At 41.7% G+C, this 19,836-nt stretch overlaps 1 protein-coding gene across 1 annotated transcript in view; it reads left to right on the top strand.

Annotated features, from left to right (window-relative positions):
* LOC106595535 (alsin) overlaps positions 1 to 19,836 on the top strand; it is a 154,793-nt gene that overhangs the window by 2,123 nt on the left and 132,834 nt on the right. Inside the window, 4 exon segments of the mRNA XM_045712935.1 lie at positions 2,657 to 2,827; positions 4,612 to 4,896; positions 4,898 to 5,792; positions 19,498 to 19,751. Coding sequence (XP_045568891.1) covers positions 2,657 to 2,827; positions 4,612 to 4,896; positions 4,898 to 5,792; positions 19,498 to 19,751 — 1,605 coding nt within the window.

Below are 19,836 nucleotides of genomic sequence, written 5' to 3' on the forward strand. Positions count from 1 at the left end.
TTATAGAAAACAATTCAGACATCTTTGAAAACAATGACAATAGCTGTTTCCATCCAATTGGTGACAGATTTTCATGCAAATATTTTAAAATCTGCATAATAATAATACGTGCATAGTAATGTGTTTCCATATTTTTATATATAATTAACCTTTATTTATCTAGGCAGGTCAGTTAAGAACAAATTGTTATTTACAATGACGGCCTACCAGGGAACAGTGGGTTAACTGCCTTGTTCAGGGGCAGAACGACAGATTTTTACCTTGTCAGCTCTGGGGATTCGATCTAGCAACCTTTTGGTTACTAGTCCAACGCTCTAACCACTAGGCTACGCTGCTGCATAAAAGCGTTTCCTCTGCCATTTCTCGCATAGTACATTTTCCATACACAAAAAAGATCCCACCTTATTTAGTGTATTTTGTTTTGTCGACATTTGTAAGTTTACCGACAAATTAACGTTTTCCATCAGGCCTGTCATAAAACGTTTATCCGACGTGTACTTTACTCGCATAAAAAGGTTGGATGGAAACCTGGTTAAAGTACTGTCTGTAAATGATTTATTCTTCTGTCTATATTTTACCTTTTAGAACCAATTTTTATTTAGAATGACAGCCTACCGGGGAACAGTGGGTTAACTGCCTTGTTCAGGGGCAGAACGACAGATTTTTACCTTGTCAGCTCTGGGGATTCGATCTAGCAACCTTTCGGTTACTGGCCCAACTCTCTAACCACTAGGCTACCTGCCTCCTCTAACCACTAGGCTACCTGCCTCCCATCCCGATATTCTGTCTGTCTACTCTGGTGAAGCAATAAGGCATGAGAACCCGGGGATTGTGGTGTGAATAACTCCTGTCTAAGTGCTGTTGTTAGGCCTGAGGCCTATAATAATAATAATTCCTGGGCCTGAGGCCTAATTGCTTTTATATAAAAGGTATGCCAACATATTAAAAATAGATTAACGACATGTTTTCATTAAAAACGATATTTTAATAAAGTACATTTGTTTTATTTAACCCTTCCACCATACAAAATAGTTTGGCCAAATGGGCTGGTCGTTCATTCTGAGATTCTGTAGTTGCTAGCCAAATGGGCTGGTCGTTCATTCTGAGATTCTGTAGTTGCTAGCCAAATGGGCTGGTCGTTCATTCTGAGATTCTGTAGTTGCTAGCCAAATGGGCTGGTCGTTCATTCTGAGATTCTGTAGTTGCTAGCCAAATGGGCTGGTCGTTCATTCTGAGATTCTGTAGTTGCTAGCCAAATGGGCTGGTCGTTCATTCTGAGATTCTGTAGTTGCTAGCCAAATGGGCTGGTCGTTCATTCTGAGATTCTGTAGTTGCTAGCCAAATGGGCTGGTCGTTCATTCTGAGATTCTGTAGTTGCTAGCCAAATGGGCTGGTCGTTCATTCTGAGATTCTGTAGTTGCTAGCCAAATGGGCTGGTCGTTCATTCTGAGATTCTGTAGTTGCTAGCCAAATGGGCTGGTCGTTCATTCTGAGATTCTGTAGTTGCTAGCCAAATGGGCTGGTCGTTCATTCTGAGATTCTGTAGTTGCTAGCCAAATGGGCTGGTCGTTCATTCTGAGATTCTGTAGTTGCTAGCCAAATGGGCTGGTCGTTCATTCTGAGATTCTGTAGTTGCTAGCCAAATGGGCTGGTCGTTCATTCTGAGATTCTGTAGTTGCTAGCCAAATGGGCTGGTCGCTCATTCTGAGATTCTGTAGTTGCTAGCCAAATGGGCTGGTCGTTCATTCTGAGATTCTGTAGTTGCTAGCCAAATGGGCTGGTCGTTCATTCTGAGATTCTGTAGTTGCTAGCCAAATGGGCTGGTCGTTCATTCTGAGATTCTGTAGTTGCTAGCCAAATGGGCTGGTCGTTCATTCTGAGATTCTGTAGTTGCTAGCCAAATGGGCTGGTCGTTCATTCTGAGATTCTGTAGTTGCTAGCCAAATGGGCTGGTCGTTCATTCTGAGATTCTGTAGTTGCTAGCCAAATGGACTGGTCGTTAATTCTATCCATTCTATTTACAATGGTTGCTATGCTAAACAAAACATTGGCATGTAGCAATGCAGGCTAGCTACTTCTCCTTAGCTAGCTAGCAAACGAAAGCTAATACACAATCACGTCAAGCAGCTGAAAGGACAGCAAACGAAGCGCACTTTAGTTATTTTTATTTTTTACTTTCGTTGAATATATCCATTTATAATGATCCTAATAGATGAATTGGCCTGGATCAGAGAAGCTGTCTTGTCTTGTCACATTCATATGCACGGGACAGTGGAGATCACCAAACATACTGCAATATTGTTTTACTGTTTGGAGCCAAATTCTAGCCTAGTAGCATTGGGGAAATAATATCTGGGATACTTTTTTCCAGGGGGGAGATGAAGTTTATAAATTGACTGGCTGGGCTGTAGGACAGTGGCTGCTCGTTGATAAATGTAATGGAATCGTTAACAGGCTTTACCAGGAGAATGTTGGGAATTGTGGTGCTATAAATCCCTGCTATCAACCAATCAGCATCCAGAATCCAAACAACCCCGTTTTAAAACCAAAAAAAAATATATATATATTGTTAGACGATGACGGCACCACTTCACCAGGTCAAATCCCTGGTGAGTGTAAACGGACTTGGTAATTGTGATTCCGTACCTCCCAACAGATCATCAGGATCCTGGAGGTAACCTGTGGGGAGCAGCACACTCTGGCTCTGTCTGCCCAGCACGAGGTGTGGGCCTGGGGCAGCGGCTGCCAGCTGGGCCTGGTCAACAGTGTGTTCCCTGTGTGGAGACCCCAGCAAGTGGAGCACCTGGCTGGGAGGCACGTAGTTCAGGTGAGTGAGTGCTTCTTATTAGACATTCATCTAGAGTTAACCTCGGGTCATTTCAACAATACACCTCGGGTCATTTCAACAATACATCTCGGTGGTCATTTCAACAATACATCTCGGGTCATTTCAACAATACATTTCAACAATACACCTCAGTCATTTCAACAATACACCTCAGTCATTTCAACAATACATCTGTCATTTCAACAATACATTTCAGTCATTTCAACAATACATTTCAACAATACACCTCAATCATTTCAACAATACATTTCAACAATACATCTCAGTCATTTCAACAATACATCTCAGTCATTTCAACAATACACCTCAGTCATTTCAACAATACATTTCAACAATACATCTCAGTCATTTCAACAATACATTTCAACAATACATCTCAGTCATTTCAACAATACATCTCAGTCATTTCAACAATAGACCTCAGTCATTTCAACAATATATTTCAACAATACATCTCGGTCATTTCAACAATACACCTCAGTCATTTCAACAATACATTTCAACAATACATCTCAGTCATTTCAACAATACATTTCAACAATACATCTCAGTCATTTCAACAATACATCTCAGTCATTTCAACAATAGACCTCAGTCATTTCAACAATATATTTCAACAATACATCTCGGTCATTTCAACAATACATCTCAGTCATTTCAACAATACATCTCAGGTCATTACAACAATACATCTCGGTCATTTCAACAATACATCTCAGGTCATTTCAACAATACATCTCGGTCATTTCAACAATACATCTCAGGTCATTTCAACAATACATCTCAGGTCATTTCAACAATACATCTCAGGTCATTTCAACAATACATCTCGGGTCATTTCAACAATACATTTCGGGTCATTACAACAATACATTTCGGGTCATTACAACAATACATCTCAGGTCATTACAACAATACATCTTGGTCATTTCAACAATACATCTCAGGTCATTTCAACAATACATCTCAGGTCATTTCAACAATACATCTCAGGTCATTTCAACAATACATCTCAGGTCATTTCAACAATACATCTCAGTCATTTCAACAATACATCTCAGTCATTTCAACAATACAGCTAACAATACATCTCAGTCATTTCAACAATACATCTCAGTCATTTCAACAATACATCTGAGTCATTTCAACAATACACCTCAGTCATTTCAACAATACATTTAAACAATACATCTCAGTCATTTCAAAAATACACCTCAGTCATTTCAACAATACATCTGTCATTTCAACAATACATCTGTCATTTCAACAATACATCTCAGTCATTTCAACAATACACCTCAATCATTTCAACAATACATTTCAACAATACATCTCAGTCATTTCAACAATACACCTCAGTCATTTCAACAATACATTTCAACAATACACCTCAGTCATTTCAACAATACATTTCAATAATACATCTCAGTCATTTCAACAATACATCTGTCATTTCAACAATACATCTCAGTCATTTCAACAATACATTTCAACAATACATCTCAGTCATTTCAACAATACACCTCAGTCATTTCAACAATACATTTCAACAATACATCTCAGTCATTTCAACAATACATTTCAACAATACATCTCAGTCATTTCAACAATACATTTCAACAATACATTTCAACAATGCATCTCGGTCATTTCAACAATACATCTCGGTCATTTCAACAATACATACTGTACATAAAAAAAAAAATTGAGGATTTAAAAGCCAATATAATGAAGTCCGCTGACTTCTTTCCATCGTGGTCCAGGTGGCGTGTGGAGGATACCACAGCCTGGCCGTGGTACGACGCTTCCCTGCACAAGACTCTCAGTTCAGCCGGCCGACAGCTACTGAAAAGTGTGACCAGTGCAACCAGCTGCTCTTCTCTGTGGTGGATAAAGAGGACCGTGTTATTATCAACGACGGCCACTATTGCCCCCTAGGGATTGAGTTGGCTGATAACAAACCAGGAAGCTGCTCGAGATCTAGACAGGCCTCCCCGTCTAGACAGGCCTCCCCGTCTAGACAGGCCTCCCCGTCTAGACAGGCCTCCCCCGTCTAGACAGGCCTCTCTAGCCCAGAGACACAGAGCCTCAGCCTACGCACTCTCTCAGGCAGTCAGCCCTGATCCGGGCCTTGACCCAGACCCCATTATAGGTCCAGAACATCTATTTTCTGGCGACACAGACGGCTCTCTCAGAGAGTTTAGCTCCAAAGAACAAGCTAACCAACAGGATACTGGTACCTTTGACCCTGAAAGACAAGGCCCTGAGACTCTGACAGAGACGGACAGCAACTCGACTCTAACACGGGCGAGGAGGAAGACAACATCTTCGACCGCTGAGAAGGAAGCGAAGGAATACCCCGAGGGAACGTCTGATCGCGTCCTGAGCCCGTCTGAACAGAACGACAATGACATCGCAGGGAATCCAATCACCTTAGCCAGTCAGACAACAGGGGATTCGCTCACCTTAGCCAATCATAGCTCAGGAGATCTACTCACCTTGGTAAGTCATGTCCCAGGACAGTACCTAAACGGTAACCTACCTGATCGAGACCGGCCTTCTACCTTGACATCACGTCTTCCTACAGACGACACCACCGTGGAATCCAAGCTATCATCTTCCCTACCGGAGAACTACAGGGTTGCCTCAGTGCCGAAACATACCTTAGCGTTAACGGGCCGTTTTTCTGCTGCTGCCTCGGCCTCACCCTCCACCAGCAGCCTCTGTGACTCATCGGAGAGCGAAGGGTGTGTCCCAGCCGCAGGGCTGTGCAAGGCTCGGTCTGGGCCTGTCATGGCATACAGGAAGACCAACCAGGAAGTGCGTCTCTGTACGGAGGAGGACTCCTTTCAAGGGAAGAAATGCTCCAGTCTGACTGATATCCTGCTAGAGGAGGTCACGGAGGGGAATAGACGGCACTCGCTACCTCCTCTCCTCTCTCATGGTAGGTGTGGTCGCCACCTCCTCTCTCATGGTAGGTGTGGTCGCCACCTCCTCTCATGGTAGGTGTGGTCGCCACCTCCTCTCCTCTCTCATGGTAGGTGTGGTCGCCACCTCCTCTCCTCTCTCATGGTAGGTGTGGTCGCCACCTCTCCTCTCTCATGGTAGGTGTGGTCACCACCTCCTCTCTCATGGTAGGTGTGGTCACCACCTCTCTCATGGTAGGTGTGGTCGCCACCTCCTCTCCTCTCTCATGGTAGGTGTGGTCGCCACTGCCTCTCCTCTCTCTCATGGTAGGTGTGGTCGCCACCTCCTCTCCTCTCTCATGGTAGGTGTGGTCGCCACCTCTCCTCTCTCATGGTAGGTGTGGTCGCCACCTCCTCTCCTCTCTCATGGTAGGTGTGGTCGCCACCTCCTCTCCTCTCTCATGGTATGTGTGGTCGCCACCTCCTCCTCTCTCATGGTAGGTGTGGTCGCCACCTCCTCTCTCATGGTGTAGGTGTGGTCGCCACCTCTCTCCTCTCCATGGTAGGGGTGGTCACCACCTCCTCTCTCATGGTAGGTGTGGTCGCCACCTCCTCTTTCTGTAGGTGTGGTGACCCCTCCACAGTAGGTGTGGTCCTCTCTCATGGTAGGTGTGGTCGCCACCTCCTCTCCCTCTCATGGTATGTGTGGTCGCCACCTCCTCTCCTCTCTCATGGTAGGTGTGGTCGCCACCTCCTCCTCTCTCATGGTAGGTGGGGTCGCCACCTCCTCTCTCATGGTAGGGGTGGTCACCACCTCCTCTCTCATGGTAGGTGTGGTCGCCACCTCCTCTCTCATGGTAGGTGTGGTCGCTACCTCTCCTCTCTCATGGTAGGTGTGGTCACTTCAAATCACATTGTATTTGTCAAATGCTCACTGATGAGTCCTTTTTCAACAGTGCAGAGTTAAAGATACAAAATAGTGACACAAGGAAATGAATATACAATAAATCACGAATAACAGTGACGAGTAAAAATAACAACATGGTTATATACAGGAAGTACCAGGTAATAACATGGTTATATACAGGAAGTACCAGGTAATAATAACATGGCTATATACAGGGAGTACCAGGTAATAACATGGTTATATACAGGAAGTACCAGGTAATAACATGGTTATATACAGGAAGTACCAGGTAATAATAACATGGCTATATACAGGGAGTACCAGGTAATAACATGGTTATATACAGGAAGTACCAGGTAATAACATGGTTATATACAGGAAGTACCAGGTAATAACATGGCTATATACAGGAAGTACCAGGTAATAACATGGCTATATACAGGAGTACCAGGTAATAACATGGCTATATACAGGAGTACCAGGTAATAACATGGCTATATACAGGGAGTACCAGGTAATAACATGGCTATATACAGGGAGTACCAGGTAATAACATGGCTATATACAGGGAGTACCAGGTAATAACATGGTTATATACAGGAAGTACCAGGTAATAACATGGCTATATACAGGAAGTACCAGGTAATAACATGGTTATATACAGGAAGTACCAGGTAATAACATGGCTATATACAGGAAGTACCAGGTAATAACATGGCTATATACAGGGAGTACCAGGTAATAACATGGTTATATACAGGAAGTACCAGGTAATAACATGGCTATATACAGGGAGTACCAGGTAATAACATGGCTATATACAGGGAGTACCAGGTAATAACATGGCTATATACAGGGAGTACCAGGTAATAACATGGTTATATACAGGAGTACCAGGTAATAACATGGCTATATACAGGGAGTACCAGGTAATAACATGGCTATATACAGGAGTACCAGGTAATAACATGGCTATATACAGGAGTACCAGGTAATAACATGGCTATATACAGGAAGTACCAGGTAATAACATGGTTATATACAGGGAGTACCAGGTAATAACATGGCTATATACAGGAGTACCAGGTAATAACATGGCTATATACAGGGAGTACGAGGTAATAACATGGCTATATACAGGAGTACCAGGTAATAACATGGCTATATACAGGAAGTACCAGGTAATAACATGGCTATATACAGGGAGTACCAGGTAATAACATGGCTATATACAGGGAGTACCAGGTAATAACATGGCTATATACAGGAAGTACCAGGTAATAACATGGCTATATACAGGGAGTACCAGGTAATAACATGGCTATATACAGGAAGTACCAGGTAATAACATGGCTATATACAGGGAGTACCAGGTAATAACATGGCTATATACAGGGAGTACCAGGTAATAACATGGCTATATACAGGGAGTACCAGGTAATAACATGGCTATATACAGGAAGTACCAGGTAATAACATGGCTATATACAGGGAGTACCAGGTAATAACATGGCTATATACAGGAAGTACCAGGTAATAACATGGCTATATACAGGAGTACCAGGTAATAACATGGCTATATACAGGGAGTACCAGGTAATAACATGGCTATATACAGGGAGTACCAGGTAATAACATGGCTATATACAGGAAGTACCAGGTAATAACATGGCTATATACAGGGAGTACCAGGTAATAACATGGCTATATACAGGAAGTACCAGGTAATAACATGGCTATATACAGGGAGTACCAGGTAATAACATGGCTATATACAGGGAGTACCAGGTAATAACATGGCTATATACAGGGAGTACCAGGTAATAACATGGCTATATACAGGGAGTACCAGGTAATAACATGGCTATATACAGGAAGTACCAGGTAATAACATGGTTATATACAGGGAGTACCAGGTAATAACATGGCTATATACAGGGAGTACCAGGTAATAACATGGCTATATACAGGAAGTACCAGGTAATAACATGGCTATATACAGGGAGTACCAGGTAATAACATGGCTATATACAGGAGTACCAGGTAATAACATGGCTATATACAGGAGTACCAGGTAATAACATGGCTATATACAGGAGTACCAGGTAATAACATGGCTATATACAGGAAGTACCAGGTAATAACATGGCTATATACAGGAAGTACCAGGTAATAACATGGTTATATACAGGAAGTACCAGGTAATAACATGGCTATATACAGGGAGTACCAGGTAATAACATGGCTATATACAGGAAGTACCAGGTAATAACATGGCTATATACAGGGAGTACCAGGTAATAACATGGCTATATACAGGAAGTACCAGGTAATAACATGGCTATATACAGGAAGTACCAGGTAATAACATGGCTATATACAGGGAGTACCAGGTAATAACATGGCTATATACAGGGAGTACCAGGTAATAACATGGCTATATACAGGGAGTACCAGGTAATAACATGGCTATATACAGGAAGTACCAGGTAATAACATGGCTATATACAGGAGTACCAGGTAATAACATGGCTATATACAGGAGTACCAGGTAATAACATGGCTATATACAGGAAGTACCAGGTAATAACATGGCTATATACAGGGAGTACCAGGTAATAACATGGCTATATACAGGGAGTACCAGGTAATAACATGGCTATATACAGGAGTACCAGGTAATAACATGGCTATATACAGGAAGTACCAGGTAATAACATGGCTATATACAGGAAGTACCAGGTAATAACATGGCTATATACAGGAAGTACCAGGTAATAACATGGCTATATACAGGGAGTACCAGGTAATAACATGGCTATATACAGGAGTACCAGGTAATAACATGGCTATATACAGGGAAGTACCAGGTAATAACATGGCTATATACAGGAAGTACCAGGTAATAACATGGCTATATACAGGGGAGTACCAGGTAATAACATGGCTATATACAGGGAGTACGAGGTAATAACATGGCTATATACAGGGAGTACCAGGTAATAACATGGCTATATACAGGAAGTACCAGGTAATAACATGGCTATATACAGGAGTACGAGGTAATAACATGGCTATATACAGGGAGTACCAGGTAATAACATGGCTATATACAGGGAGTACCAGGTAATAACATGGCTATATACAGGGAGTACCAGGTAATAACATGGCTATATACAGGGAGTACCAGGTAATAACATGGCTATATACAGGGAGTACCAGGTAATAACATGGCTATATACAGGGAGTACCAGGTAATAACATGGCTATATACAGGAAGTACCAGGTAATAACATGGTTATATACAGGGAGTACCAGGTAATAACATGGCTATATACAGGGAGTACCAGGTAATAACATGGCTATATACAGGAAGTACCAGGTAATAACATGGTTATATACAGGAGTACCAGGTAATAACATGGCTATATACAGGATGTACCAGGTAGTAACATGGCTATATACAGGGAGTACCAGGTAATAACATGGCTATATACAGGGAGTACCAGGTAATAACATGGCTATATACAGGAAGTACCAGGTAATAACATGGTTATATACAGGGAGTACCAGGTAATAACATGGCTATATACAGGAAGTACCAGGTAATAACATGGCTATATACAGGGAGTACCAGGTAATAACATGGCTATATACAGGGAGTACCAGGTAATAACATGGCTATATACAGGGAGTACCAGGTAATAACATGGCTATATACAGGAGTACCAGGTAATAACATGGTTATATACAGGAAGTACCAGGTAGTAACATGGCTATATACAGGGAGTACCAGGTAATAACATGGCTATATACAGGAGTACCAGGTAATAACATGGCTATATACAGGAAGTACCAGGTAATAACATGGCTATATACAGGGAGTACCAGGTAATAACATGGCTATATACAGGAAGTACCAGGTAATAACATGGTTATATACAGGGAGTACCAGGTAATAACATGGCTATATACAGGAAGTACCAGGTAATAACATGGCTATATACAGGAGTACCAGGTAATAACATGGCTATATACAGGGAGTACCAGGTAATAACATGGCTATATACAGGAAGTACCAGGTAATAACATGGCTATATACAGGGAGTACCAGGTAATAACATGGCTATATACAGGGAGTACCAGGTAATAACATGGCTATATACAGGAGTACCAGGTAATAACATGGTTATATACAGGGAGTACCAGGTAATAACATGGCTATATACAGGAAGTACCAGGTAATAACATGGCTATATACAGGGAGTACCAGGTAATAACATGGCTATATACAGGGAGTACCAGGTAATAACATGGCTATATACAGGAAGTACCAGGTAATAACATGGCTATATACAGGGAGTACCAGGTAATAACATGGCTATATACAGGAAGTACCAGGTAATAACATGGTTATATACAGGGAGTACCAGGTAATAACATGGCTATATACAGGGAGTACCAGGTAATAACATGGCTATATACAGGACGTACCAGGTAATAACATGGCTATATACAGGGAGTACCAGGTAATAACATGGCTATATACAGGGAGTACGAGGTAATAACATGGCTATGTACAGGGAGTACCAGGTAATAACATGGCTATGTACAGGAAGTACCAGGTAATAACATGGCTATATACAGGGAGTACGAGGTAATAACATGGCTATATACAGGGAGTACCAGGTAATAACATGGCTATATACAGGGAGTACCAGGTAATAACATGGCTATATACAGGGAGTACCAGGTAATAACATGGCTATATACAGGGAGTACCAGGTAATAACATGGCTATATACAGGGAGTACCAGGTAATAACATGGCTATATACAGGGAGTACCAGGTAATAACATGGCTATATACAGGAAGTACCAGGTAATAACATGGCTATATACAGGAGTACCAGGTAATAACATGGCTATATACAGGAGTACGAGGTAATAACATGGCTATATACAGGGAGTACCAGGTAATAACATGGCTATATACAGGAAGTACCAGATAGTAACATGGCTATATACAGGGAGTACCAGGTAATAACATGGCTATATACAGGGAGTACCAGGTAATAACATGGCTATATACAGGGAGTACCAGGTAATAACATGGCTATATACAGGGAGTACCAGGTAATAACATGGCTATATACAGGAAGTACCAGGTAATAACATGGTTGTATACAGGGAGTACCAGGTAATAACATGGCTATATACAGGAAGTACCAGGTAATAACATGGCTATATACAGGGAGTACCAGGTAATAACATGGCTATATACAGGAAGTACCAGGTAATAACATGGCTATATACAGGGAGTACCAGGTAATAACATGGCTATATACAGGGAGTACCAGGTAATAACATGGCTATATACAGGAAGTACCAGGTAATAACATGGTTATATACAGGGAGTACCAGGTAATAACATGGCTATATACAGGAAGTACCAGGTAATAACATGGCTATATACAGGGAGTACCAGGTAATAACATGGCTATATACAGGAAGTACCAGGTAATAACATGGCTATATACAGGAAGTACCAGGTAATAACATGGTTATATACAGGGAGTACCAGGTAATAACATGGCTATATACAGGAAGTACCAGGTAATAACATGGTTATATACAGGGAGTACCAGGTAATAACATGGCTATATACAGGGAGTACCAGGTAATAACATGGCTATATACAGGAGTATGAGGTAATAACATGGCTATATACAGGAAGTACCAGGTAATAACATGGTTATATACAGGGAGTACCAGGTAATAACATGGCTATATACAGGAAGTACCAGGTAATAACATGGTTATATACAGGGAGTACCAGGTAATAACATGGCTATATATAGGGAGTACCAGGTAATAACATGGTTATATACAGGGAGTACCAGGTAATAACATGGCTATATACAGGGAGTACCTGGTAATAACATGGCTATATACAGGAAGTACCAGGTAATAACATGGTTATATACAGGGAGTACCGGGTAATAACATGGCTATATACAGGAAGTACCGGGTAATAACATGGTTATATACAGGGAGTACCAGGTAATAACATGGCTATATACAGGGAGTACCAGGTAATAACATGGCTATATACAGGGAGTACCAGGTAATAACATGGCTATATACAGGAAGTACCAGGTAATAACATGGCTATATACAGGAAGTACCAGGTAATAACATGGCTATATACAGGGAGTACCAGGTAATAACATGGCTATATACAGGAAGTACCAGGTAATAACATGGTTATATACAGGGAGTACCAGGTAATAACATGGCTATATACAGGAAGTACCAGATAGTAACATGGCTATATACAGGGAGTACCAGGTAATAACATGGCTATATACAGGGAGTACCAGGTAATAACATGGCTATATACAGGAAGTACCAGGTAATAACATGGTTGTATACAGGGAGTACCAGGTAATAACATGGCTATATACAGGAAGTACCAGGTAATAACATGGTTATATACAGGGAGTACCAGGTAATAACATGGCTATATACAGGGAGTACCAGGTAATAACATGGCTATATACAGGAAGTACCAGGTAATAACATGGCTATATACAGGGAGTACCAGGTAATAACATGGCTATATACAGGAAGTACCAGGTAATAACATGGTTATATACAGGGAGTACCAGGTAATAACATGGCTATATACAGGAAGTACCAGGTAATAACATGGTTATATACAGGGAGTACCAGGTAATAACATGGCTATATACAGGGAGTACCAGGTAATAACATGGCTATATACAGGAAGTACCAGGTAATAACATGGTTATATACAGGGAGTACCAGGTAATAACATGGCTATATACAGGAAGTACCAGGTAATAACATGGTTATATACAGGGAGTACCAGGTAATAACATGGTTATATACAGGGAGTACCAGGTAATAACATGGCTATATACAGGAGTACCAGGTAATCACATGGCTATATACAGGACGTACCAGGTAATAACATGGCTATATACAGGGAGTACCAGGTAATAACATGGCTATGTACAGGAGTATGAGGTAATAACATGGCTATGTACAGGGAGTACCAGGTAATAACATGGCTATGTACAGGAAGTACCAGGTAATAACATGGCTATATACAGGAGTACGAGGTAATAACATGGCTATATACAGGGAGTACCAGGTAATAACATGGCTATATACAGGGAGTACCAGGTAATAACATGGCTATATACAGGGAGTACCAGGTAATAACATGGCTATATACAGGGAGTACCAGGTAATAACATGGCTATATACAGGGAGTACCAGGTAATAACATGGCTATATACAGGAAGTACCATGTAATAACATGGCTATATACAGGAGTACGAGGTAATAACATGGCTATATACAGGGAGTACCAGGTAATAACATGGTTATATACAGGGAGTACCAGGTAATAACATGGCTATATACAGGAAGTACCAGGTAGTAACATGGCTATATACAGGGAGTACCAGGTAATAACATGGCTATATACAGGGAGTACCAGGTAATAACATGGCTATATACAGGGAGTACCAGGTAATAACATGGCTGTATACAGGGAGTACCAGGTAATAACATGGCTGTATACAGGAAGTACCAGGTAATAACATGGCTATATACAGGAAGTACCAGGTAATAACATGGCTATATACAGGGAGTACCAGGTAATAACATGGCTATATACAGGAAGTACCAGGTAATAACATGGTTATATACAGGGAGTACCAGGTAATAACATGGCTATATACAGGAAGTACCAGGTAATAACATGGTTATATACAGGGAGTACCAGGTAATAACATGGCTATATACAGGAAGTACCAGGTAATAACATGGTTATATACAGGAGTACCAGGTAATAACATGGCTATATACAGGAAGTACCAGGTAATAACATGGTTATATACAGGGAGTACCAGGTAATAACATGGCTATATACAGGGAGTACCAGGTAATAACATGGCTATATACAGGAGTATGAGGTAATAACATGGCTATATACAGGAAGTACCAGGTAATAACATGGTTATATACAGGGAGTACCAGGTAATAACATGGCTATATACAGGAAGTACCAGGTAATAACATGGTTATATACAGGGAGTACCAGGTAATAACATGGCTATATACAGGAAGTACCAGGTAATAACATGGCTATATACAGGAAGTACCAGGTAATAACATGGTTATATACAGGGAGTACCAGGTAATAACATGGCTATATACAGGGAGTACCAGGTAATAACATGGCTATATACAGGGAGTACCAGGTAATAACATGGCTATATACAGGAAGTACCAGGTAATAACATGGCTATATACAGGGAGGACCAGGTAATAACATGGCTATATACAGGAAGTACCAGTACCGAGTCGATGTGCAGGGGTATGGAGTAATTGAGGTAGCTACACTCTTAGAATAAGGGTTCCAGAAGGGTTCTTCGGCTGTCCCCATAGGAGAACCCTTTTAGATTCCATGTAGAACCCCTCTGTAGAAAGGGTTCTACATGGAACCCAAAAGGATTCTACCTGCAACCAAAAAGGGTTCTTCATAAGGTTCTCCTGTGGCGATAACCGAAAACCCTTTTAAAGTTATAGATAGCAGGGGGTGTTTTTTCTAGGGAATCGCGGCAAATCCGTGACAGGATCTTTTATTGCGTATTCGTGAGTACGCACATTTTTGCAGTATCTCGCGGGAATTTGGGACTTCACAAATTTTCTAATGCCGAAACGGGAATAGATACCGGTAATTAAATCAGAGTTAAATGCCAAAAACATGATATTTGCAATGTCATTAAGAATTATTTTTTTTTAAAACACAAAAAACATCAATAGCTACTACAATGTTAATCATGTTGATTGTTTCATGAGTTCAGTAGCATTTGCTTGATTTTGTGGACCCACGACTATGTTGTATCGATATTAGCTAGCTAGCAAACAATCGCATGCTAGCAATGCTAGTCACCATAGACTGCTACATGATAATCAGCTCGTGTTAGCTACTAGCGTTAGCTACTTAGCTAGCCAGTTTAGCAGCTTCTAGTCCAATGGAAACCGATGCAACCCTGCTGGCTACGTGGCTAGCTAGATGACCAGTGGTGACAGTGAGGTTCATATGAAATTCAAGGCTTTAATAAGTGCCATCATGCAAGAATAGCAAGAGAAATGCTGGTTGATGAGCTAGCTAAATTAGCTAGCAAGATAGCTATAACAGGTCGGCTACCAGTGTGCTTGCACAAAGGCATGAATACACATATCAAAGTCAAGAAGGCATGCAGAACAGACTGCCTCTTTGGGACAGGACTGCACCATCTAGCTAGCTAGTAGAGGGGTACAAAAAACGCCGGTACACAGATGCATAGCTCATACAAATATATTTCGTTTTTAGTCAATGACAATACTTGTTGCAAAGTAAATACCTGCTTCAATTATATATCTGATTGCATCGCATACTAGTGAATAAAATCTCTAGGGACTCAACCAACATCAATCTTGTGAAGATATACATTTATGATAGCTAGTGACCGAGGATGATAAAACCCGGTGATCGCTAGATGTCCTTGTATACCCATATTTAGATCATATACACTTGATTTTTCCGTCAGTTACTGTGTGAATGACAAGCCCCATTCAATTTTCTTTTGGCGGTATCTATAATAATCCTTAACAGATAATTTGTCTTCATGAATAGTTTCATTTGAGCTTGGTTGCATCTCCCATCTTAAAGTATAAGAAGGTATTTGATATCACAAATGATTTCCATTTCTCCTGGACTGCCATTTCTCATTTCGTTAGCCCCGACTCGCCCCCAGATATGCAAATCAGTTGTCAAATCAGTTTACATAGAAAATACATAGATGTATTTTTATTTTTTTAAATGTCCCAGATTATGTTAATATACAAATCATATTCAATAGTGACATTTTACACCATTGCAGCAAGTTAGTGGACTCTTATCAAGTACTGTTGAAAACACTGTGATCTGTGGGTATACAAGCTAGTGGACTCTTATCAAGTACCGTTGAAAACACTGTGATCTGTGTGGGTATACAAGCTAGTGGAATTTTGGAGCCCACTGTATGTACATATACAGTACCAGTCCAATGTTTGGACACTACATGATTCCATATGTGTTATTTCATAGTTTTGATGTCTTCAGTGTTATTCTACAATATAGAAAAAAGTACAAATCATTTAAAAAAAACCTTGAATGAGTAGGTGTGTCCAGACTATGGACTGGCACTGTGTGTGTGTGTATATATATATATATATATATGTATGTATGTATGTAAAAAAGTACAAATCATTTAAAAAAAACCTTGAATGAGTAGGTTTTTTAAAAATGATTTGTACTTTTTTCTATTCTTGTAGAATAACACTGAAGACATCAAAACTATGAAATAACACATATGGAATCATGTAGTGTCCAAACATTGGACTGGTACTGTATATGTACATACAGTGGGCTCCAAAATTATATATATGTGTGTGTGTGTGTGTGTAAGTGTGTGTGTGTGTGTGTGTGTGTGTGTGTGTGTGTGTTGTGTGCGTGTATTTATATGTGTATATATACACACACACATACATATGTATGTATGTATGTATGTATGTATGTATGTATGTATGTATGTATGTATGTATGTATGTATGTATGTGTGATGGGATGTATAGACATTATGGACAGTATGTATATAGAATATGTAGTATAGAATATGTAGTATAACTGTATAATACGTAGGGTAGAATAGTATATATAGAGCTATAGCTGAATAGGATGATATTGACTAGAATACAGCAAATACATATGAAATGAGTAAAACAGTATGTAAACATTATTAAAGTGACTAGTGTTCCATTATTAAAGTTACCAGTTATGTATATAGTACAGCAGCCTCTAAGGTGCAGGGTTGTTAACCAGGTGGTAGCCGGCTAGTGACAGTGACTAAGTTCAGGGCAGGGTACTGAGGCTGGCTGCTAGTGATGGCTTTAACAGTCTGATGGCGTTGAGATAGAAGCTGTTTTGGTCTCTCGGTCCCAGCTTTGATGCATGTAGTGAGCTCGCTCTTGTATAAGTATATGGATAGGAGCGGATATGCAAGGTGCAGTAGATGGTGTGGGAAATGTATAGATATGAGACATTAAGATATGTAAACATTATTAAAGTGCATTTTTTTGGGGCGACCAATTGTTTTGTTAAAATGAATTTGCGGGGGCCTCCCGAGTGGCACAGCGGTCTAAGGCACTGAGGCGTCACTACAGACCCGGGTTCGATCCCAGGCTTTGTCACCGCTGGCCGTGACTGGGAGACCCATGAGGCTGCGCACAATTTGCTCAGCGTCGTCCGGGTTAGGAGAGGGTTTGGTGGGCCGAGATTTCCTTGTCCCATCGCGCTCTAGCAACTCCTGTGGCGGGCCGGGTGCATGTACGCTGACACGTACGCCAGGAGTTAGTTCAGTGTTTCTTCCGACACTTTGATGCGGCTGGCTTCCGGGTTAAGCTGGCATTGTGTCAAGAAGCAGTGCGGCTTGGCTGGGTCGTATTTCGGAGGACGCACGGCTCTCGACCTTTGCCTCTCCTGAGTCCGTACGGAAGTTGCAGCGATGGGACAAGACTGTCCCACAAGGGGTAAAATGTCTCGTTGGCTGGATTGAAGGGCCCGGTCATGGCCCACGGGCCGTACTTTGCCCCCCCTCCCGGGTCAAGGGTGTCAGGTAAGGTAGAGGTGATATGATCCTTGACTAGTCTCTCAAAGCACTTCATGATGACAGAAGTGAGTGGTATGTGGCGATAGTCATTTAGTTCAGTTACCTTCGCTTTCTTGGGTACAGGAACAATGGTGTGACATCTTGAAGCATGTGGAGACATCAGACTGGGATAGGGAGAGATTAAATATGTCCGTAAACACTTCAGCCAGCTGGTCTGCGCATGCTCTGAGGACACGGCTAGAGATGCCGTCTGGGCTGGTGGCCTTGCGGTATTACGTCGGTCACGGAGAAGGAGAGCCCACGGTACTCTGCAGCAGCCTGCTTCCGTGGCACTGTGTTATCTTCAAAGCGGGCGAAGAAGGTGTTTAGCTTGTCCGGAAGCAAGACGTCGAGGTACGCGACGTGGCTGGTTTTCCCTTTGTAACCCGTGATTGTCTGTAGACCCTGCCACATACGTCTTGCGTCTGAGTCGTTGAATTGTGACTCCACTTTGTCTCTGTACTGACCTTTTGCCTGTTTGATTGCTTTACGGAGGGAATAACTACACTGTTTTGTATTCGGCCATATTCCCAGTCACCTTGCCTTGGTTAAATGCGGTGGTTCGTGCTTTCAGTTTTGCACAACTGCTGCCAACTATCGACTCCCTGAGGGGCCCCCCCCGGTGTTCAGGTTCAACGTGGCGGATGTGTTGTTGCCTACCCTCACCACCTGGGTGTCGGCCCGTCAGGAAGTCCAGGATCCAGTTGCAGAGGGAGGTGTTTAGTCCCGTGGTCAACCCTGATAGACTTTCTTGTTTTTAGATGTTTAAAATCCATTTCTGCCGTTTCTGTTTCTGTCATAGTGTCTGCTAAGCGCTGGTTTAAAGCACATTCATATTATATTGTGTGACTCGTCCTTTATTTAACCAGGAAAGACCCTTGAGATTTGAAACGTGTTGAAATAGCTGTATCAACAACGTTGTATGTCCGAAGCTAGGTTTTCAAGCATCCCTTCTCTCTTTAACTCAATTCTAACTCATTTAATGTTACTCATTATACAGTATGCCATTCATATGTCAATAGCATTTTCACGCCTTTTTGGGTTTTTTTTTTTTTTTTTTTTCCAGCATCCCCTGAGCTACCCGGCAGGAGGACCGCTCGCTCCAGACCCAATGTGCCCAGGAAGGAGGAAGTAGTGGAGTCTTTGCCCTCCCTGAACACAGAGGTGTGGAGCTGGGGCAGGGGGCAAGAAGGACAGCTGGGCCACAGAGACCAGCTACCCAGGCTCCAGCCGTTTTGCATCGAGAGCCTGAACAAAGAGGAGGTAGTGAAGGTAGCGGCAGGAACACACCACTCCCTGGCCCTTACTGCACAGTGTCAGGTAAAACACAGTCCCCATCAGCACACTCACAGTTCCCTTATCCTGTTGCCTTATCCTGTTGCCTTATCCTGTTGCCTTATCCTGT

Source organism: Salmo salar, unplaced genomic scaffold, assembly GCF_905237065.1.
Source record: "Salmo salar unplaced genomic scaffold, Ssal_v3.1, whole genome shotgun sequence".
In the NCBI taxonomy this organism is placed as follows: Eukaryota; Metazoa; Chordata; class Actinopteri; order Salmoniformes; family Salmonidae; genus Salmo; species Salmo salar.